At 48.3% G+C, this 24,054-nt stretch overlaps 1 protein-coding gene across 1 annotated transcript in view; it reads right to left on the bottom strand.

Moving 5' to 3' along the window:
- LOC307074469 (E3 ubiquitin-protein ligase Midline-1-like) overlaps positions 1 to 24,054 on the bottom strand; it is a gene marked incomplete at both ends in the record, with an annotated part of 27,965 nt that continues 3,911 nt past the window's right edge. The window contains 8 exons of the mRNA XM_079734631.1: positions 1 to 349; positions 967 to 1,174; positions 2,736 to 2,897; positions 5,027 to 5,170; positions 7,262 to 7,389; positions 7,905 to 8,053; positions 12,806 to 12,913; positions 16,234 to 16,329. Of these exons, the coding sequence (XP_079590757.1) occupies positions 1 to 349; positions 967 to 1,174; positions 2,736 to 2,897; positions 5,027 to 5,170; positions 7,262 to 7,389; positions 7,905 to 8,053; positions 12,806 to 12,913; positions 16,234 to 16,329 (1,344 nt within the window). The remainder of the gene's footprint in view (positions 350 to 966; positions 1,175 to 2,735; positions 2,898 to 5,026; positions 5,171 to 7,261; positions 7,390 to 7,904; positions 8,054 to 12,805; positions 12,914 to 16,233; positions 16,330 to 24,054) is intronic.

The following is a 24,054-nucleotide window of genomic DNA, read 5'->3' as shown; positions in this document are numbered from 1 at the left end:
TCAGCTGAGGGGCTCTAGCGCCTCCAGGTGGTCGGGGATGGGAAGGCCGGTCAGCACCGTCAGACACTTGTTCCACACGTTGAACACGGGGCACACGGGCTGGGCGAAGGACACGTTGAAGGTGTGCAGGTGCTGCGAGCCCAATGCGTCGTAGAAGCTCAGGTCGCCCGCGTCGTAGTCCAGCAGGACCCCCACCCGCCGCAGGTGGGGCGAGGGCTCCACCGTCAGCTCCTTGCTGTTGTGGCGCACCACCCACGAGTTGTTGCAGCGGCACAGCACCCACGAGGCAGAGTTCTTGCCGATCCACTCGTGCTTGGGCGCCGACTTGTAGGCGACGCCCACGGCGTACCTGAGGGGAGACGACAGGACGCGTGTTTTAAAGTCGGCTCGCGACTTCACGCCGAAAGTGGAAGTCGCCTTTGACTTTGATTCATTGAGTCTTAATAATGAATATCGACAGATATAAAGGCCTGAGGGAAACACAAAACATTGACCCTTAAGTGGACAAGGTAGGGTCAGTCTTGGGGGAGTCCAGGGGTAACGCCCCAAAACAAGTTTGACCTAGCATCAGTGTGGGTGAACTTAAGATTGTGAATGGCTAAACAGGAAGGGAGGAGCATCCCTTATTGTATCCACAAGTTGGCCCACAATCAGCTCCAGACAAGCTCAAAATCAACAGTTTTACTGTACTTTTCCAGAATCACAAAAGTGAGAGTTGAGAAGTGAAAGCAACTGAATTTCCTCAGTCATAGTTAAGAAAGTTTACAAAGTTCAGAAAAAACAATTCCGGGGGTCGAACGTAGCGTTCGTCCACTCCTCCATCAGTGTGAACCACACTCTTTGATAAACCTCGCTCAGACTCAAGCGTTGCTCTATCAGCTTTGAGACATTGTGCCTCAGCCAAACCCTGACGTACCCCCTGGTCTCAGATTCCCTGAGGTTCCCTCCCAGGTTAGTGCCACTCACCAGGTGCTGCCCCCTATCAGCGCCTCCCAGTAGTGGCGGCCGCTGTCGATGTACACGTTGCCCACCACGCCGTAGCTGCTGTTGCTGGAGAAGCGCTCCTGGCTGTGGGCCTTCTTCGACGTGGCCTCGTCCCGCTCCACCGTCAGGTTGTCGTGGGAGATCTTCAGCTTGCGGTGCGCCGACTTGGGGTCCAGCTTGAAGGGCTGGCCTGGGAGGGCGCAGGGGGGGGAGGTGGAGGTGGGAGGATTGGGGAGGGGGAGGAGGGGTTGGGAGGAGGTGGTGGAGGGGGTGGGAGGAGGTGCGATGATAGGGGTGGAGGGTAGAAAATGAAGAGACAAGATTATTAAATGTTGAACGGAAGGGATAGATGGGTGGTGGGATGGATCCCAACTCAATGGATGGTTGTGTGTAGGAATGGATTTATGAACGGATGGACGTAGATATGAACACCATCTCCATACTCCAGCGGAACAGAAGCGCAAAGAGAAGAACTGAACTGAGTGGGAAACAGAGCTTTGAGGGGCTCTCATACCGTCTCCTAGCTTGTCCTAATGGCCTGGTGCCTTCATAAGGGATGGGTGATGATGTATGGTCCCACCACGGATCACCTCACTCCTGCCGCGGTTTCTATGATCTACTCCCAAGGTTTTGCCTTGTCTTTGTGTGTGTGTGTGTGTGTGTGTGTGTGTGTGTGTGTGTGTGTGTGTGTGTGTGTGTGTGTGTGTGTCTGTGTGTGTGTCTATGTGGTTATCATACTAATGTCTTCCTCTTTATTGACTGGGTGCCATATGTTACCCTATCGTAAAGTGTCCCCGTGTGCGGGTGTTTTGAGATTATTTCTCAATGGTTAATGGGTTTGTGTGTTTGTTAATGCATTTTGCAATGCTTCATAAAAGGTTCTGAATGTGTTTTTTGGGGTGGGGTTGGGGTTGTGCTGGCGGTGGTATTGAGGTCTGACTGAGGTTGTTGTGATGGTGGTGGGGGTGATGGTTGATGTTGTGGTGTCGAAGGACGTAGCAGTGTTGGTGGTGCTGGTGGTGGTGATGGTGGATGTTGTGGTGGTGGTGGTGGATGTTGTGGTGGTGGTGGTGGATGTTGTGGTGGTGGTGGTGGTGTTGGATGCTGTGGTGGTGGTGGTGGATGTTGTGGTGGTGGTGGATGTTGTGGTGGTGGTGGTGGTGGATGTTGTAGTGGTGGTGGTGGATGTTGTGGTGGTAGTGGTGGTGGTGGATGTGGTGGTGTCGATGGGCATAGCTGTGGTGGAGGTGGATGATATGGTGCTGATGGTGCTGATGATGGAGGTGGTAGTGGGAAGTGATCGGGATGACTATGATACTGGTGGTGGTTGATGCGATTATTGTGATGATAACGACGGACATGGAAAAGGTGGCACCGGCGATCGTCAAAGTGACGCGAGGCTGACTGGGGTAAGCATGAAGATAATTGTGAAGATGACGATGGAAGTGGAGACGTTGACGGCAGCGGCGAACATGAAGGCGGTGGTCGCGATGCTAACTGGGTTTAGCGTGCTAACAGGGGTTCGAGTGCTAACAGCGGTTATCATGCTAACAGGGATTACCGCGCTAACAGGGTTTGTCGTGCTAACCGGGGTTAGCGTGCTAACAGGGGTTAGCATGACGAGGATGACGATGATTGTCTTGTTGACGATGGAAGTGGAAAACGGTCACGGCGATCGTGAAGGCGCTTCAACTTGAACAAGCGGTTAGCGTGCTAAAACGGGTTAGCATGCCAACCGGGTCTCTACTCACTGTTGGTCTTGAGCGTCCCCGGCTCACTGCTGCGGCTGCCCGCCTGGTTGATGGCCCTCACCACGAACACGTATTTGGTGCCGCACTGCAGGCCGTGCACCGTGTAGTGGTTCTGCTTGATGTTGGGCACGATCATCCAGCTGTCCAGGGAGTCGCACAAGCCTGGAGGGGGCGGAGGGAGAGGGCGGTGAGGGAGAGATGAGGGTTGGGAGCGGCGAGTCCTTGGGGGGTGGAATGGAGAGGCTAAGCCCCGCCCCTTGAAATGTGACACGTCCGAACGTCATGTGGCCACGCCCATGTCATGTGACGCGTCGTGGCGCTAGGAACAGGAAAGGTCGTGTGGGAGGAAATGGCGGTAAATATAAAAGGGTTTGCTTTTCGATGTAAATCTCGGTGACGTGTTCCTGCCAGGGTTTACTAATATCAATGGCATATTCCACATCAAGAGAATTCCACAAAAAATCTAGGTTCTTTGTTTGAAAGAATGTCATGGGTACGAATCTGTATAATGAGAAAAATGAAACGAAAAAAAAAGGAATTCAGCTCCAGTACATGCGTACGGTGGCCCTGAAGTGCAAAACACGACAGCAAACACTTCAGGGCCACCGTTTGTACGGGAGGAAATGGCGGTAAATATATGATTGTCTTGTTGACCATTTCCTCCCACCCCATCAAAGTCCCTGCCCCTGCTCTTTGTTTGAGCCATCATTTATACCAGTGAGTCAACTGGAAGAGGTAATATATCGTATTACGCATAATTCTTTAATTAAAGACGAAACCCACAAGTGATGATTCACCCTTCGCCGAAACCTTAATGTATGAGCACTGGGCTACTTAAATAACCTTATATAAAAAACAGAGAAAATCGAAAAAATATGAAATTACATTTAATATATTTTTTATTACCTGCTGAATTCCTATCGTGAGCCGACAAACACACAAATAAAATCCTGTATTAACAAACATGTCATCCTGGGGAAAAGATGAAGCCCCTTATTCTGATTTCCTACACCGTGTTCCTCCCATTCAGACGCATCCCCTCTCCGTGCCTCAGTGCCCTAGCGTAGCTTAGCATAGCAGAGATTAGCGTAGCCTAGCGCCGCTCGGCGCAGCGTGTTTAGAGTCGTTTGTGACAAGTGGGGCTCCGTCTGAGCAGCGCGTGGACCTGGGGCCAGCAGGCAGCGCGACGGGGCCCCTGTCTGTGTGTGTGTGTGTGTGTGTGTGTGTGTGTGTGTGTGTTTGTCTGTGTGTGTGTGTGTGTGTGTGTCTGTGTGTGTGTGTGTGTGTGTGTGTTTGGGGCCCAGGAGGAAGTCATTCACACCTCATTGGCCAGACAGCACTGCCAGGCCCTCGCTTCGATGCCACACAGGCGGGCAGGCTGGCTGTGTGTGTCTGTGTGTCTGTGTGTGGCTGTGTGTCTATGTGGGGCCATTTGTCTGTCTATGTTGATGGAGCCACATGGTGTCTTTCGAATTCCCAGTTCTGTGTGTGTGCGTAAGTGCGTGCGTGCGTCAGGTTATCCTATGTAACCTTGATGTCAATTTGAGATGGAACTAAGTATAGATATCTGGTGATGCAGATCTGAGTGTGTCAGTGTGTGTGTGTGTGTATGCGTGTGTGTGTGCGTGCGTGCGTATGCGTTCGCATCCACGCTCGATCTTCACGTGCAATCAAGCATGCGACGCACTTGGGCACACATTGCATCAAGAGGTTAAGACTAAGCAACCCCTTCAGCCAATAAAGTCATCGGCAAAGTTTCCAATAACGTCAGTGAAGTTGCTGATAACATTACAAAAGTTATCGTTAATGGAGAAAAGTTAGCAAACACATTAAAAAGTGATTCATTACATTCATAATGTGACTCACCTCGTTAGGGAAACACTATATCATCTTGCATCCTAATGTGACCAATCAAACCCTGATTCTTAACACAACATCAATAAGCCACAAAAGGGGGACCGAACCAGCAACCTCACGATTAAGACGAACGCTCTTAAACGTTGCGCTAATGGACCACTGCGACCGTGACTGGTTATTAAAGAACAACGGAACCCGGACACCGACTGAACGTCGATTTGCAATACATGCCTTCCTCTCTAGGTTAACCACAGGGTATCACCTCTGATTGGCTGGTATGGCTACCACCCGGTCACCTGGTGAGGAAGCCATAATGCCCCAAACCTCTCCTTATTGGACATGAATTAAAGGGGCGTGGGCAGAACCTGAAAGTGGTCATTAAAGGTGGAGTCATGGGGGTCAGGCATGCTTAAGGGCATTTCCTGAACACTCACTGGCGATGTTGGCCTGCCCGGTGAAGATGGTGTACTGGAGCTCGTAGGAGAGGACGGAGAACTCGTCGTCGGAGGTCCAGTGGACGCTGATGGTGTCGTAGGAGGCGGTGCTCAGCTCCTCCCTGATGTTGGGCGCGGTCGGAGCTGTGGAGGAGGAAGGGGGTAGGGGGGGGGGATATGGACATGGGTGCAAAGGTTAACTTTCCAATCAGGGCTACCATTCAGTTGCAAGTGGTCTTTGTTTGCTTTTGTTTCCCCTTTTGAGGTTTTTAATGATCTTGTTTGCATTGATGGCCTTTTAAATATATAGAAAGCCTGTCCCTTTAAATATGTTTTAAAGGGCCAGCGCTGCCGAGTGGACTGCTCCAACTGGCCGATCTATCCAGCATCTATCAAGGTGGAGTCTCCCACTTGTGATGTCACTAACTCACAAGGCAGGGCAGATCCTGAAACTGCTCGTAATGGCCAATCCCCATTCATACATGATGGTAAAATGGGGATCAATCACACTCCCAAATGGTGGTAAAATAGGACCGCTTTAAAATGTGTTCCCGGTCAATGCAAAGCATGGACACTGAATGGAGCCTAATGAACCATAACGTATATGTTCATATGTTGCTATGATTGGTGCTGTGGTCCTTTGTGTTGACCTGGCAGTGTGATGATCTAACACCGCCAGGGTTTGGGGTTTGTTATTTCTGTACTTTGTTGTGTTGCTGATGAGACTGGGCGATGGTCTCGGCAGTTTGTGTTGAGCATGACCTCACTACGGCGCTGTATTCACAGGCGAAGAAAGATAATCAGTTTTATTGCATCAAAATAAAACCACCATTTTATTTTGCCTTTATCATGGAGTAGGATTGGCTTTTTATTGGCTGTGGTATTCTAAGCTATGCCAAAAGAAAAAAGGCAATTCAGTTAACTTTCGATATCCCAAATGAACCAAGAATAAAATGCAAATAACAATTTTAACAGGGAAACTTATTCCTCTGGAAACTCTTTCTGTCTTCCTGCATCTCTCTCTCTCTGCCTCTCTCTCTGCCTCTCTGCCTCTCTGCCTCTATCGACCTCTCTCTCTCTCTCTCTCTGAGTGATGATTCACTTTCTGCCGAGGACCCTCCAGCAAGGCCTCTTTCATCACACACACACACACACACACACACACACACACACACACACACACACACACACACACACACACACACACACACACCCCTTTGCTTTAAAGAAAACAACTCAATAACATTGCAGGCCTCCTTTCCTCCTCCCAAAACAACAGCTTTAAAGTCCTTCCCCTGCATGTTGCAGGCTTTATATATTATCTATACTAGAGTTTTCGTGCACGCATTGAGCGTGCTCAACCTCTAGTTATAATTAAACCCATAGCAATAATGTAGAAACCCCAGTTAATAATGTAACAAATTTCTGAGTGCATAATAGAATAAAATTGTACCTATAATTTTACAATTTATAACATTTGTTCACCACAAATGACTCTTAAAAGCAGTGCCAACATTAAAATACTTTTTAATCATTCAGCGAACAAAAGGCAACAGGCTGATTATAATTTAGGGGGCCTGTCAATGACATGCCAGAGCAACAGCCGTCATCTCACACCACTGAAGTGGTGTGAGAAATACAGACTTTCTACTCCTCATTCACATATAAGGCAATTTACATTTCCTACGGAGAAAATACTACCTCACGGGTAGTATTGTTCAGGAGATTTTCAGGGTACAAATGTCAGGATATGTTGTTCACACATACGGCCCATCAGGAGAATATCAGGACTTACATGTGTGTCTGAAAGCAGCTAGTGTGTGAGCAGTGTATGTATGCATTTGCGCGTGCTGTGTGTGTGTGTGTGAGCTGCAGGCTGCTAGGCACATGCGCACATGAGTAACTGGTGCGACAGGCCTGATATTATAGTAGTGAGATACATATATAATGTATAACCTGCGTATGTGATGCTCATTTTCTCTATGCTCGCTGCATGTGTTTTGACTGACACCGAGGTTGACTGTACTCTAAGCTAACAAACAGACCGATGTCAAGAACGACAGTACTAATAATATACAATATAACACATACATACATATCCACAATGCACATGTTTGCACACTTCTGGATTTTTTATGGTCTGTGTTTTGTGTTCACGTCGCTCCACTGGACCGCATCGCTTAGCAACGTCGGGGGGAGGGAGGGGGGAGGGGAGGGAGGGAGGGGGTTGTTTACCTGTCAGGTAGTCCAGGTTCTCCAGAAGCTTCTTCTCCCGGGTGAAGTCCAGGGCGAACGAGTCGAAGGTGTCCGTCAGGTTGATCTCAGGGATCAGCACCTGGGTGGACGCCGTCGCCATGGAAACCCTTGGGGAGCAAATCGCGAAATTCGTCGGGAATAAGGGATGCGTCGTGATAGTGCCTGAATTATCCACAAGAATTATTTGTTTTATTTATTTGAGGGTATAGATTTTTAGAGGGGCGACTCCAGTTGATGATCAAAAGTCGTAATTCTCGACTCTTTCTAAAGTTTTGTCACTGTCTTTTCAAAGCACACACGAGGGACATGAACTAGCAACTTGGAACCAATCGGAACGAAGGAAAACCAAATTATTATAAATTCTCTTTCCTCTCTTTCCTGTTGACAGCTGTTCACGCTGCATCATTACCACAGCACACCACCAAAAGGCCTTCTGTGTTTATATAACTTTACTTATATTGTCTATGTGTTGGGATTTATGCTGCCGGATTGCCAAAGACGAATTTACAATGTATGTTAATTCAGTGGACAATAATGTTTTCATTTATCTATCTATCTAACTTTCTTGAGGAACTACACTCTAGTCTCCCAAAATGGCCGCCCCCGTCCCCTCCCCCCTCACCTCTCGGTGATGCCCTTGGCGCTCTGCAGGAAGCGGGCGTGGTCGGTCTCCTTCAGCGTCTGGTCAGCCTGCGTGATGAGGGAGGAGGAGCGCTCGATGCACTGCTGGCAGGTGGAGATCTGCTGGGCCAGCTTCCTCATGCGCACCGTCTGGGGGGGGGGGGGGGGGTGGATGTATAGATGGAGTTAGAGAGATGGAGAGGAGGGGTGGAGAGGAAAGGTTGGAGGGGATAGAGGGAGGGAGGGGAGGGAGGGGTGAAGAGGAGAGATTGGGCCGGAGATGGTCGAGGGAGGGAGGGAGGGAGGGAGGGAAGGAGGGAGGGGAGGGAGGGAGGGAGGGAGGAAGGGAGGGAGGGAGGGGAGGGAAGGAGGGGTGGAGGGAGGGAGGGGAGGGAGGGGTGAAGAGGAGAGATAGGGCCGGAGATGGTCGAGGGAGGGAGGGAGGGAGGGAGGGAAGGAGGGAGGGGAGGGAGGGAGGGAGGGAGGAAGGGAGGGAGGGAGGGGAGGGAAGGAGGGGTGGAGGGAGGGAGGGGAGGGAGGGGTGAAGAGGAGAGATAGGGCCGGAGATGGTCGAGGGAGGGAGGGAGGGAGGGAGGGAGGGAGGGAGGGAGGGGAGGGAAGGAGGGAGGGAAGGAGTGAGGGAGGGAGGGAGGGAGGGAGGGAGGGAGGGGTGGAGGGAGGGAGGGGAGGGAGGGGTGAAGAGGAGAGATAGGGCCGGAGATGGTCGAGGGAGGGAGGGAGGGAGGGGAGGGTGGGAGGGAGGGAGGGAGGGGAGGGAAGGAGGGAGGGAAGGAGTGAGGGAGGGAGGGAGGGAGGGAGGGGAGGGAAGGAGGGAGGGGAGGGAGGGATGGAGGGAGGGGAGGGAAGGAGGGAGGGATGGAGGGAGGGAGGGAGGGGAGGGAAGGAGGGAGGGATGGAGGGAGGGAGGGAGGGAGGAGGGAGGGCGGGGAGGGTGGGGTAAAGAGGAGAGATTGGGCCGGAGATGGTCGAGGGAGGGGAGGGAGGGAGGGAGGGAGGGGAGGGAGGGAAGGAGGGAGGGGAGGGAGGGAAGGAGTGAGGGAGGGAGGGAGGGAGGGAGGGGAGGGAAGGAGTGAGGGAGGGAGGGAGGGAGGGAGGGAGGGGAGGGAAGGAGGGAGGGAAGGAGTGAGGGAGGTAGGGAGGGAGGGAGGAGGGGAGGGAGGGAGGGGAGGGAGGGATGGAGGGAGGGGAGGGAAGGAGGGAGGGATGGAGGGAGGGAGGGAGGGGAGGGAAGGAGGGAGGGATGGAGGGAGGGAGGGAGGGAGGAGGGAGGGCGGGGAGGGTGGGGTAAAGAGGAGAGATTGGGCCGGAGATGGTCGAGGGAGGGGAGGGAGGGAGGGAGGGAGGGGAGGGAGGGAAGGAGGGAGGGGAGGGAGGGAAGGAGTGAGGGAGGGAGGGAGGGAGGGAGGGGAGGGAAGGAGTGAGGGAGGGAGGGAGGGAGGGAGGGGAGGGAAGGAGGGAGGGAAGGAGTGAGGGAGGTAGGGAGGGAGGGAGGAGGGGAGGGAGGGATGGAGGGGAAGGATGGAGGGAAGGAGGGAGGGAGGGAGGGAGGGAAGGAGTGAGGGAGGTAGGGAGGGAGGGAGGGAGGGATGGAGGGGAAGGAGGGAGGGAAGGAGGGAGGGAGGGGTGGAGTTTGGGGATGACGGAGGGAAGGTGAGAGGAGAGGTGGGGTTGTAGCGATAGAGGATAGGGTTTGGGACAGATGAGGGAGGTTAGAGAGGAAAAGTAGAGACGTTTAGAGAAGGAGGGAGGGTGTAAGAGGGAGGGAGGGGTGAGGAGAGAAAGGGAGGGAGGGAGGAGGAGGTGGGAAGAGGAGGAGTGAGGGAGCAAGGAGTGCAGATGTTTTACGGTTGTTTAAGAGTGATGGATGGAAGGAGTGATGAATAGAGGACAAAATGGAGATGTTGGGGGGGCATTGGATGGAGGGAGGGAGGGGAAAAAACGAGAGTTATTGAGGATGGAGATTGTAGGTTTTGTCTGGGGACAGCTGATTGGCCCTTTGTAAGTGACCTCGTGAACTATGGAGATGTTTATGTGGTTTCTGCGGAGGCTATTGAAATACACAAAGCGTCACATTCTACCAAACTGCTTCTATGACTAAGCTTCCGGGCTTTAGGCAGCAGCACAAACTATAGAAAGAAAAAACGCCAGCGTCTGCATCTAAGCCACTGAGCCTCAAACCGTGAAATCATAGAAACAGATCATAGAATTAGCATCTCGATAACAGCGTAAGTTGTCTGTTTATCAGTGTAATCCTGTTGTGGCCATTTTTTATTATTTAAGGCTAGCTATTCACTCTCCCTCTCTAGTTTTTTTTTTTTCAGACCCACGTTTTCCGCGAGGCTGAAGATATTCAAAGTGGCAGATTTGGGACGGCAAGTGGATTGAGGTCAAATGCGCCATTTTGTCGTTTCTTTGCAAAAACACTCTATTCTTAATGTTTTATAAACTGCATCTGCCGCATTCTCATCAAGGCTTTGGCTGTAAAACTGCGACTTACGGTCTTTAATCAGTAAAATAGTTCTGCTTAATCCTATTGTGTGAGGAAATGCTTTCCCGATGTCATGACGTTTTTTTTATCACTAAAGAGCAGGCAGGGGTTATGGACACATCGCGCAAGGATGCCTACAAGTAGGCTGCAGACATCCGGTGAATCAAACCCGGAATCTTCCGACTGTTTCTAGGCGACAGAAACCGTGCACCCTGGGCCAATCAGAAAGGAAGAGGGGAGGTGAGCTCTTTGGTGCATGGAGACCTAGTCCTGATGTGGAGTTCTGCAGACATAGCAAAAACCACACAGCAAATCTGGAATTGAGCTGATACCCCAGGAGGAACAACAGCTTAGTTTAGGAGGTAGAGGGTTGCTAGTTCAATCCCCGGCTCCTCCTAGCTGTTTATTGAAGTGTCCCTGAGCAAGACGCCTCACCCTGACTGCTCCTGACGAGCTGGCTGTCACCTCACGTGGTTGACTCCGCTGTCGGTGTGTGAATGTGTACGTGAATCGGTGAATGTTAGGCAATATTGTAAAATAACGGGTTAGGGTTAGATAGAAAACCGCTACATAAATGCAGTCCATTGAACATTTCACTGATGGGCTATTTCGTTTTCTCAGAAATGCTACTCAAAAGAGGACACTATTTTCTCCTTTCACCTTTGTCTTTTTTTTACATTTTGCCACTTCTCCCAAGAGCCAGTAAAACAGTCGGTTGATTAACGATCGTTGTTGTTTTTTTGGGGGTGGGGCGTTTTTCTCATGAGAAGAGAGAGCTGTAAGACCCGGCTTTTATTAGACAACAAAACCGGCTTTTGGGTCCAAATTAATTCCTTTTTCCATATGCTCGGGGATTTCCGTTGAAGCGGCCAAAACGTGTCGCCCCATCTGCAGGGCGGCAGCCAGGAAGTTCACCCTCTGTTCACACTGCACTGCAGACGGCCTGAGTGACCCATTCGCCTGGGTGAAAAAACGCTCTTTAATTAAAATGTCTAGCTTGGAAATAAAATGTGAAAAGGTTTGGACACAAGTAAAAAATGGTAAATTTGTCTGTTTTCTGTATGGTAACGATTATTTGTGTTGTTTAATTTTTTTCTTTTTTCTAACCTTTGAATTTCTTTCACAAACATAGGTCTACACACAGAAACACACACACACAATCTCACACTCAAAAAACCCAAACTCATAAACATAGGCCTACACACGAACACACACACACACACACACACACACACACACACACACACACCTAAAACCAAAGACGCGTAATATCACACAAAAAAAAACACACACACACACAAACACAGGCCAACTCCCACACACAAACACACAAACACACACACGCATGGCGGCACGCTTGGCGAGCGATGCGTCACACCCTACAGGGGGTTTATCGATTGCCCCTCGTTCATAACGCGAGCGAGCGTGAGCGATGACTGGGCGCTGAGCTCCCCAGCCCCGATCAATCAAACCCAGAGACGGCGCTCTCGACGGAGCGATGGGGATTCCAGCAGGCTTCAGCTTGTTCTGTCTCCCAATGGCTGGGTGACGTCACTGACTCAGGGCATCACTCATAAAGTCGTAGAGGTTAATACCGCTGTCGTCTAACTTTTTACGACTTTTACAAATGAATCAAGTGAGGGCGGGTAAGATGGGCGTGCTCGAATTCAACTCACTTTGAAGCGGGTCTGAATATTAGGTTCAATAATGCATGGAATGTTGCCAAGTTAAAATCCCCTTTAGAGACATCTAGAAAGTTGTTAATGGTAAACGCTTAAGAAGATAAAATAAAACCAAATAAATGACTACTCGGTTACCGGGTTAAAACCTTATTAAGTGCTTAAGGGTTAAAAGCGTAAGAGCATAAATAGTCAATAAACACATCATGGATTATAAAGGGAGGCACGATAGACTGAAAGGGGCGGGACTTAGTAGAGGGCAGGGTGTAGTGATAAGGGTGTAGCAGAAGTAAGGGTGGAGGTGCGGGAGGAAGAGGAAGGAGGAAGCAGCTAACTGATCTATTGATGATGCTACTGATGTTTACTTTTTTTTTTACTCATCTTTATTTAATTGATCTTGTATTGTTGCTGCTATCTGACTGTTGAGGAACCAAGCCTAATAATTTTACTATTGTGTACTTCTGGGTACAATAAGAAGTATAAAAAGATGTAATAGAAGTAGCTCTGATTCTGAACTTTTTATTTTTTCCAAATTGTTTTATACACAATTTGCACAATTTAGTCAGAAAGGAACACGGCGCATGGGGTGGACTGTACCATTATTTATTTTCTATGCGGGGGGGGGGGGGGGGGGGGGGGATGTGACACCCCAGCCCCCCGCCTGACACCGCCCCTGACTGGTACCAGGCTGACCTCCACGGAGGCGTCTCCTACCTTGCCCTCCTTGATCTTGGAGCCGATGATCTGCCTCCGCTGCTGGATGATCTCGATGAGGAGGTCGCACTCCTCAAGCAGCTTGCCCTCCTGCCGGGACGCGTTCACCTGGGAGGCGAGAGGGACCCGTCTCAATGTACGAACACGTGGTTTGCATCGGGCGCATGGATGGGCAGAGCTCGCACACCCATGTAGACGTGCACACTAATCCACTCTCACACACAAACCAAATCCTCCACACAAATTCGCTTTCTTTATATCACAAATATCACACAAAAACCTAAAGCTATGGCCGACACAGAAATCACTCACTCTCTCATGCACTCACTTTCACACACTCACTTTCACTTTCTCACACACACACACACACACACACACACACACACACACACACACACACACACACACACACACACACACACACACACACACACACACTCTCACTAACTGTTTTTATACAAATCAACATTTTTGAAATGATCAAGATGATGAGATTCTAAAGTTTTGTCAAAACACTTGCAAAATTTGAAAAATGCATTATGAAGCAGGCTTGGCTAGGCTAGGCTAGTCGCGATCCAGACACATTATATTCCCTTTAAGAGGGACAGACTCACAGCCTTATTTCACCCAGCAACTCCAGTTTGCGGATAAAATCACGAGCAGTGTCTTTAATATCTGGTAACAGCTGTTTAAATCCCCCATCCCACGCACTGGGGTCTTAATATGGCTGGAGGCAGCAGAAACGTAATCACATAACCTTTAAATACGCCTGTAACGAGGCCGTAAAGCCACACTGCGCTTTACGAGTGCTCAGTCCATTGCATTCTGTTTAGTGGCTTTCTTTCTTTATTTCTCTCAGTCTTTTTCTTTCTCCTGTTTCATTTGCTGTTCTTTGTATCATCAGGGGAAAATGAATAGGTACAAATTCCTCCCGCCAGAATTCAGTGTATTTATCATATAGCCAATAGTTAGCATTCACAATAATTTATGTAAGTAAATACATATGGCTACGATTTTAAATATGTGGTTTATATATGTATTCATTACCTAAGCCTTCACCTAAAACCTTCATCTAACTGCACCTTCAATTCGGAAATGTAAAAATAGCTAAATTGCCGGCCATTTTGGATGCCCATTTTTCATCTCTGACATGATTCACACTCTTTCATGATTCATGGTCGCTAATGATTCATACTCTTAACAGAGTGAATTAGAGCTGGTCTTATACAACAGAATATGATTCAGCGTAATGCTAGGCACTTTGCGCGGATGCACACACACACACACACACACACACACACACACACACACACACAAGTTCTAGTGGATATTAAAACAGCAGTAATGCTTCAGAGCCAAGAAACATCTTCCACTGGGAAGTAATCCATCTAACAACACACACTCACATGCACACACACACACACACACACACACACACACACACACACGCATGTATGAGAAGGCGGCTCATCTTCTTGAACTCAAACCGAACTTCAGCAGAAAGCACATCCACCAAAACCATCGGCAAATGAGTCTCATCTGGTGTTAACAAATCATATTCCACTATATGCCTGGCCAAGTCATTGTTATCCCAGTTACTCAAAATAGGTTCTGATTGCTCAGACACGCTTAATGAAACTGGGACCCATTTTATATTCATCATTACCTTCTTAGCACAGAAGAAGTCTTCTCTGGCAAATGTGTTTGCACTTTTTCATTAGTTTCACCAATTCTTCACACCCTTTTTTAAAATTGTTAATACAGATCTCATGAAAAAGACCCCAAAAACTTTATTGGAATATCTGCGTCAAAGGGGTAGGCAGGGATTTATGGAAAATGGCTTTTTGGTAATTGGAAATTTGCCTGTTTTACCTAGACTCAGACGAGATGTGTAATTTTAAATTCCTCATTCTTTGTCCAGAAGGGGAGTTCACTGGGTTAGCTTTAACTTTCAGTTAGCCGCTTCCATTGACTCGAAGTGTTACAGATGCTTAGCTCCTGCTCATATTAAATACTTTCCAAAGAATTATATATTATCGGCAGATGTTGATAGGGCTTCAACTCTGTGTGTGCGTGTGAAGCCAAATACAAATTTAAAGACAGAAATATTTTTCAAACCAAAAAAATCAGATATTCTGGGATTTTCAAACCAATGGCGTGAATCAACTAAATATATTAATGGCTTCTCTGCTCCCCCATCTGGTTGCAGGGGTTGGTGCAAGAAGGTTTGACGAAAAGATCTCCACTGGTGTCAAATATTTAGAGAGCCCTTCTCTCTGAATATTTCAGTCATGGCAGGGAGGCTGCCAGCATCATACTCATCCATCACAATCTGGGTGTGCTTTTGTAGTCCTAATTCGCAGAGGTTGTGAAATCAAATAAACTCTAATCCACGTACAATCAGAACAGCTCTGCAGTGAAACGAGAGACACCACCTGCTCATATTTAAATATAAACAAATCACACAGGCACAAAACCATCATAAGGCTCCATGTCTTCCGTTGTGAAACATTACAAATCGGGGGGAAAAGATAAATCTCAATCTAAATCCTCTTTTCCCGAGCTTGGCGGAGCCACTTAAGCTAGCTGTTGTTGTCCGTTATGAAACTCAGGCTTGGCTTCTTTATGACCCTGTATGCAATGCCTTATGTAAAGCCTCTTACTGGGCACACAACATAGGCAGCGGCTTAGCCCAGGGAGAGAGAGAGAGAGAATACATGCTTTCACTGGGACATCCCAGAGTGCAAACATCTGTAAACCCAGACACATGCAGATTGCACATTACAGGCTGGCAAAGTTTTTAGGTCAGACGATTCAATATTTTGGTGTTTGAATTTAAAGTTGAGTGAATTACTTTCTGTTTCGATCGACTGAGTTTGGTGTTTGCTACGTATTTGCCTGGTTTTTAATTATGCTACCATAGGGCTGCTACGTAGCTCTGTGTACGGCTGCCTTGCTCCGAGTTACAGAAGGCTGGAACAGACGTGAGATTGCAATGGATCTCATGGAACACCATGATGACCGTTCATAATTACAAGAAAATATTACAGATTCAGTTGGTTATCCCTTGAACCTGATTTACATTTAGGAAATTTCATCCAACGCAATTCACAATAAGCACGTTTGTCGGAAGAAAGAAAAGATATATCTCGGTCGGTACTGTAAGAATGTTCATGGAACCAATCGCTAGGTTAACCTATTCCCCGTATAAACCAAAGATAGCTAGGAAAAGATGCTACACGATGCTGAGTACTATTTTTAAGTGCCAGGACGTACAACATACAATGATACGTCATGACGTCTCAGTGAAGCTGAATTGTTAGGCTGTGTTTAGGAGAGTTTGACCAGACCTTGAACATCACAATGTCTTAAGTGAGCTTGTAGGGTGGGTTTGGGTAAGGACAGTTCGGCATGGATTGGCCCCCTACCTCCACATGTTGGCAGGTCTGGATGAGCTTCCCCATCAGAGACTCCAGCTCATTGTTCCTCTTGATGAGGTGGCCCAGGTTGCAGTCCAGGGATTGCTGAAAAGCGCACAGAAAAAGTGAAACGTCAGGAACTGAGGGTCAAACAAATAGGCGACAGCCAGCTCGTCGGGAGCAGTCAGGGTGAGGCGTCTCGCTCAGGGACACCTCGACACTCAGCTAGGAGGAGCCGGGGATCGAACCAGCAACCTTCTGGGATACAAGTCAATCCTCTCTACCTCTGGAAGCTAAACCGACCAAGGTAGAGCAAGGGGAAATCAAAAACATTTGAAGAGAGGATAGCTGTCAGGATTTTGTGTCCTGGCTTGTAGACGATATGACAGCAAGGGGGGGAGGATGCAGGAAGGAGTAGATAAAGACACTATATATGCCAGCTGAGATTCCGAGAAAAGAGTTTAAACGTCCTAAATCAAAACAGTTGGCAAATCGACAAAATGAATGTTGTTTCACTGCTAGAATAACAAATACTCTGCATATCATTTGTCGGAACAGATTCGTTCCAGGATTGCATTTATGGTGTCAAAAGAATAAAAAACGAGAAGACAGATTTTCGACTAGAGGTTTGCGTGAGCAACATTCAGATTCACAACACAACACGTCTGAGACACCACAACCCCGACCCCATACACCCGGGAACCAATAAAAACCATCACAATCCGACGGGGCAACTACACTCCCTCCTTTCTCTCTCCTTCCAAGAAACCGTTCATATAAGATCGCCTGTCTGGATCCGACGCTAACACATAATTCTCTGTCATCCGTCAAACCGGAAGAAAGTCTAAACGCCGAAGGGGTCCCACATTAAAACACTAAAACAACAACAAATCAACAAATCAGATTGCTTTTAACTGAAGGGGTTCAGCGTACGCAGAGCTCTGGGGATAAAGTGATCCCAGGAATGGGGGGTATTGGGAGGACGGTGTACGTGGGAGGTTAAAGGGGTTGTGAGCACAGTGGGGGTTGGGGGATTTGGGGGGGGTAGGAGTAAAAGGACACAGAGGGAGGAGTGGGGAGCTGGAGGGATGCTAACGACGTTACCTCCGGCCGCTGGTGGGGACTCTCGTCACGGTACTGCCTGTGCATCCTGTCGCTGGCTCAGAGCGAGTGAGGGCTAGGAGGCTGCGCTAGGCTAGGCTATGCTATGCCCCCCCCCCCCCCCCCCCCCCCCTCTCTCTCTCTCTCTCTCTCTCTCTCTCTTGCCCTTTGCCTTCCTCTTGGGCTCCCGCCCTCGTCTCTCTCTCGCCCTCTATCTATCTCTCTCTTGCCCTTTGCCTCCTCCTTTCCCTTGGTCTCTCTCTCTCTCTCTCTCTCTCACTCTCTTCCTCCCTCTCCACTCTCGCTCGCCCTCTGTTCAGCCAGCCATGTGCACAAGTTCGACCGAGCATCAAATTGGGCATCAAATCGTGCCCTCCCCTCCCTCTCTTTCCCCCTCCCCTTCCCTCTCCTCCTCCCTCCTCATCTCCCTTGTTCTCACATCTCTCGTTTTCCTTCCTCTCCTCTATCTCCCCCCCTCTTCTCCCTCCTCCCCTTCTCTCCCCCTCCTCTCCCCCCTCCCCTCCTTTCCTCCCCTCCTCCCTCTCTCCTCTCCTCCTCTGTCCTCTCCTCCTCCCCTTATCTTCTCCCTCTACCCCCTCCCCCCCCCCCTCCTCCCTCACCTCCTTCCTTCATCCCCCCTCTCCCCCATCGCCCCCTCTCCTCTGTCTCCCCCCTCCCCCCAGCACAAGCCAGGCTCGTTGCGAGCCAACAAAGCAGCAAACAGGTGACAGCGTGTGTCAGCGATGTCCCAGTTTATCTCCCCCTGGAACCCCTCTGTTCCCCGGCCTCCCCTCTCCTCCCCCCTCATGTCACTCTCCTCCCTCCCTCTGCCAGGGAACACGCCGCCGGCCGGCCGCCCTCTGACGAGTCACGCGTGATGTCCCCGTCGCTGTTCTCTGATGTTTACAATGTTCCCTTCTTCCTCCCTCTCTCTCTTTCTTTCTTCCTTTCTCTCATTTTTTCTGGTTTTCTATCACTTTATTTTTCTTTCTCTTTTTCTTTCAATTTCCTTCCTTCCTTTTTTACCATCCTCCCTTCTTCCCTCCCTCTCTTCTTTGCTTTCCTCCTTCCTTCCCTACTTACCTCCTTTCCCTCCTCCCCCCCTCTCCTTCCATCTTTCCTCCCTCCTTCCTCCCTTCCTTCCTTCCTTTCTCCCTAATTTCCATCCATCCTTACTTACCCCCATCCTCCCTTCCTTTTTACCCTCATTCGTTCTTTCCTCCCTTCTTCCCTCCTACAATCCTTCCTTGCTTCCTTCCCTTCCGACCCAAGCGTCTCTCAGCCTGACCCGGGGTGTAGCAGTCAGCATCGTGGTGCTGTTCTGAGGGGCGCACGGCGTTGGTTTGAGTTGGGATGGGCGGGGGGAGGGGAGGATGTATGTATTATTCCAGGCTTATGTGTGTACGATTCTGTTGTGCGTTTCCTCTCACAACAGCCCCTGGAAGCGCTTTACAACAAGTGACTCACACACACACTGGAGGACGCGCAAGCACACACACAGACGCACACACAGACACACACAGTCAAAGACCCGCAAGCACACATACACACACACACACACCCACACACACACACACACAGACCCGCAAGCACACAAACACACACACACACACACACACACACACACACACACACAAACTGAAAGACCCACTAGCACACACACACACACACGCACACACACACACTGAAAGACCCGATAGCACATACACACACTGACAGCGTGTGTGACGATGCCAGCTTGCAGACAACAGTTAGAGTGCCTTGCCCAAGGACATCTCTCTGGATGAAAGAGGGTTTGAACCACGTGCCTCCTGCCAACATGTCCCACAAAACCCAGAGGGAATAGATACAGCTGACATCGGGAATCTAACCACTCACCCTGGAAGCCACTGATGCCTTGCTCTATTGGAGGGAATCGAACCCCGACCCTGTAGGTGGTTAATGATGATGACAAGATAAAGATTGATTTGAGGGCACTGTGGGTCTATGTGTGTGCGTGTGCGTGCGTGCGTGCGTGCGTGCGTGCGTGGGAGAAAGTGTGTCTGGCTGTGTTCAATTGTGTGTGTGTGTTGGGTTGGGTGTGGGCGGGTTGGTTTATGTGTATGTGTGTCTGTTCATGTGAGTGTGTGTCTGTAGGGCTGCTGCTATGTGGCAGCTCTGACGATGGCCTTAATATGTTGCTGACACCGGGACAGAATGTGTGGCCGCCTAACCCTATATTAATTATAAACATGGCAGCTCTTAAAGTGGCACGGGAGGGGGTGGGGATTAATGATGTCTGGTCACATGACGCATCACACATGACCTGGAAGAAAGCAGGAAGTGGGGCAAAATTAAACGTAAATAGCACCAAAGATATTGAAGTGAAAGTGCACCATGAGCGAAAGGGAACAGGCCATAATAAACGGTTCATTGAGCTTGAAAGACCGCATATCCCTGACGAGGTGTGGAGGCGGTATATCACAGTCAAAATGTGTCCCAGACATTTGGAGATAAGTGCACTATATTTGAGCAGTGCTATTTGTGTGTGTGTGCGTGTGTGTGTGTGTGTGTGTGTGTGTGTGTGTGTGTGTGTGTGTGTGTGTGTGTGTGTGTGTGTGTGTGTGTGTGTGTGTGTGTGTGTGTGTGTGTGTGTGTGTGAATATCCTAGACTTCCAAATAACCGCTTTGTTATTTCCATGATTTTAGTATTTCTTATTTGTAGGCTTTTGTTAATTTGCATGCAATAAACGTGCAGCTCCACGCCTCGGCATATGATTGGCTGTCAAACACAACACATAACTACAACATGAATGATTCAATCCAGAGAAACCTCCTGCACATATCAATGATTAGGACATAAATACATGTGTGTGTGTTTGTGTGTGTGTGTGTGTGTGTGTGAGGGAGTGATTGGGATTGTGTGTGTGTGTGCGTGTGTGTGTGTGTGTGTGTGTGTGTGTGTGTGTGTGTGTGTGTGTGTGTGTGTGTGTGTGTGTGTGTGTGTGTCTGTTTAGGATGCCCTGCAGGTAGCTGCACTCAAGAGTCAGGATACACACACACACACACACACACAAACACACACACACAGATGCTGAGTCATATTTATTACATAAAGAATTCAGATCAGAACCGGGCAAAACACAAAGCTGCTTTCAATCTGCTGTAGCCTTAGGTCCCTGTGTGTGTGTGTGTGTGTGTGTATGTGTGTGTGTGTGGTTTTGTGGGGGCGTGTGTGCGCAAGTATGCACGTAAGTTGTGCATTGCAGTGTGTATTAATGTGTGTGGTTTGTGTGTGTTTTTGGGGCTTTGTGTCTGTGTGTGTCTGTGTGTGTCTGTGTGCGGCTTTGCGTCTGTGTGGTCGGTGTTCCTTTAGATTTTTTGTACCATTGGTATTAAGGTCACCCAAATCAAGCAGAAAACAATTTGTCTCTCTGTCTTGACCCCAGCTGCTCAACGTCTGTCCGTCTCTGTCTGTTCATACAGTTTGTCTGTCTGACTGAATGTTTATCCGCTATCTGTTACTTTTCTCTCCCCTGACTACCTGTCTCTCCCCCTGTCTCCCTTTCTCCCAACATTATCTTTTTGTCTCACCCCTATCTCCCTGACTTTTCCACTGTCTTCCTCCCCCCCCCCCCCATTGGCCCCTGTTCTGCTCTCATCTCTTAGGTGTTAGTGGCGAGAGAGAGGGAGAGAGTACGGAGAGAGAGAGAGAGAGATACAGAGAGAGAGAGAGAGAGAGAGAGAGAGAGAGTAGGGAGATATACAGAGAGAGAGAGAGAGAGAGAGAGAGAGAGAGAGAGAGAGAGAGAGAGAGAGAGAGAGAGAGAGAGAGAGAGAGAGAGAGATACAGAGAGAGAGTAGGGAGAGAGAGAGAGAGAGAGAGAGAGAGAGAGAGAGAGAGAGAGAGAGAGAGAGAGAGATACAGAGAGAGAGTAGGGAGAGAGAGAGAGAGAGAGAGAGAGAGAGAGAGAGAGAGAGAGAGCCCGGACAAACACTTCATCACAACCTCATGCTCGCATTGGAGCTGATCTCAGCATCTGATCCTGCTCTGGTCTGTCTCACGGTGTTAGAGGAGCCGGCCTGGGATGGGCGTGAGTCATAGGAATATAACAGGGACGAAAGAGAGAGAGAGAGAGAGAGAGAGAGAGAGAGAGAGAGAGAGAGAGAGAGAGAGAGAGAGAGAGAGAGAGCAGGCTGGAACATGGTGAATCTCCAAAGACAAACAGCGTGTTCCAACATTGACAACAGCTCCTTGCGTGTATACCAAGCAGGATTGTTTATGGCTTTAGAGATTGCATGCATCACTCTCAACAAATCACTTCATTCTGCAAACCCATTTAAACCTTCCACCACAGAGAGAGCGAGAGAGAGAGAAATAGAGAGAGAGTCCATTACCGTTCAAAGTAGTAACCGCAGAAGCCTAGAAAAACAACGTTCAAATGTTGTAAAAAAAAATTATAAGTGTTTATTTATTTAATTAAAACATTCTATCCTCCATGGTGTAACAGAGCACGGAATTATCAAAAAAAAATATTTTTCCAACCTTTGAGTTGACTTCATAATTGGAGTCATAAGTGGTATTTAATAATTTAAAACAGTACGCAGAAAATGTTTTTTTCAAATGTATTTTCTTTGTGTATTTAAAAGTCAAGTGTGTTTGGTGTTTCAATATTGTATGATTCTTGAGTAGCTTTCACTGTAAACTCACTTTGCTAGATTAGCCCCGGTTGCTAGTTTGGATCTCACTTTGTTAGCCTCAAATTTGAGTGTTCACTCAACAATCTGGTTTCAAAAGTACAGAGTCAGAGCAGGAGTACAATACTAGTGTGTTTGTGTGTGTGTGTGTGTGTGTGTGTGCGTTGTGAGGACCGAGTCAAAGCGAGAGTATGACACTAGCTAAACTACCACCGCTGATATCTAATGTCGCAGATGTTAATTAACCTACGGGATAATTACCAGAGTGCATTGACCTGACCCTGACCCGGTTCATACATGACATGAATGGATATACACTATGAGAGAGAGAGAGAGAGAGAGAGAGAGAGAGAGAGAGAGATGAGAGAGAGAGAGAGTAGGGGTTGGAGAGAGAGTGATAATAAGAGACTGGAAGATAAAGAACAAGAAAGAAGGGAACATATGGACAGAATGAGGGCGAGAGTTAGTAAGAGACAGGGAACGAGGGATAGACACACATATGAACGCACACACACACGCACACACACACACACACACACACACACACACACACACACACACACACACACACACACACACACACACACACACACACAGCGTGAGTAAACAAGAAAGAGATAAAAACAGGGAGACAGAGAAAGTATATTAATACAAATATAATATAACACACACACAGAAACGACAAACCAGGAGGAACAAGAAAGAGACAGAAAGATGACTGTAACCTTTATTGTTATTTTAAATTATTCTATTTGGACATCAGAATGAACATAAAAAATATTTAGAGCACCCAAATGTAGGTTTATAAATGGAGAGAAAGGAAGAGAAAGCGAATGAGAAAGCGACATGGAAAAAAAATACACAGCGACACAGAGAGTCATAGTGACATAGACAAAGAAAGGGAGAGAGAGCGAGAGAGTTGTATAAATATACAGACGTATAAATAGAGAGAGAACGAATGAGGAATGAGAGGCAGATATATTTCTGTTCAACACACCGACCTGGATTAGCCACTAATTAGGGCTCTCAGTGGGTGATCGCTCAAACTTCGGCGAGCGTAACGAAAATTAGAAAGACAAATCTATTATCTTGTGCTAAAGCAAGTGTTAAATGTTAAACGAATATTAATGGAGTTGTTTTTGTCCCGTGGTCGTAACCCTTCTTTCTCAATCGCGAGGAATAGTATTGCATGGGTACAACCCCTGTTTCATTATCTTGTCAACATTAAGGATAACACAGCAATTTGTATTTTAAGAAGAAAATGCGTTTCAGAATACAGAACGGCGACATGAAGGGTTTGCATTTGTCTTCAGCAAACAGAGTTGCATGTTTTTACTGAGAAATGTAATCCGTTGTATATGCAGGACAAATTTCGCTATAAACTTTGATACAAGTTTGAATTCAAATCGACTCTTGCCACCATTTTGTGTGACTAGGGTCAATTGGTGATGAAAGTGGCTGATCCGATTTTAATGCGACCCGTCAATGCCCTTTTACATTCAGATGTAAAGGGTTCGCGGGCGTTTAGGGGAATTGACTCCCAATCAAAAGGTTGAGGGTTCGAACCCCTAGGTCTGCAGTCTAAAGGCCCATTCACACCCTACGGTAAATACAGATACGGACCGTTTCGTCCGGTCCCGGAGGTGTTTCGTCCGTCAGTGGGTCCGTCGCCTCTGAGCTTAGGAACCCGGAGTGCTCCGGGAGAAACGGAGCAATACCACCGGAAATCGAGGCGGCAGTATAGAGTCAGAAGTCAGACCATTCGTGAAAATAGATAGAGTAGCATAATATCTGATATATATTGTATTTAACGTTTTATACTTATATTATATATACAATATGTATACTTGACCTTTATATTTTATTGTTCCCCTGCTTTGGCAATGAGTTGTAAGTGGTCATTTAAAAATGGCGCAACATTTTGAGAAGATAATCTGCGGGTTGGTGAGGGGTGTCACATGCCACCGCCGCGTAGGCCTACACTTTTTGCACCTTTTTTTTGCAGGTTTCGGATGACACCAAGCAAAACCATCTCCTCTACAGATGCCATGT

The sequence above is a fragment of the Pollachius pollachius genome (genome assembly GCF_949987615.1).
Source record: "Pollachius pollachius genome assembly, chromosome: 4".
Lineage (NCBI taxonomy): Eukaryota > Metazoa > Chordata > Actinopteri > Gadiformes > Gadidae > Pollachius > Pollachius pollachius.
This window is presented reverse-complemented; position numbering and strand designations above follow the sequence as displayed.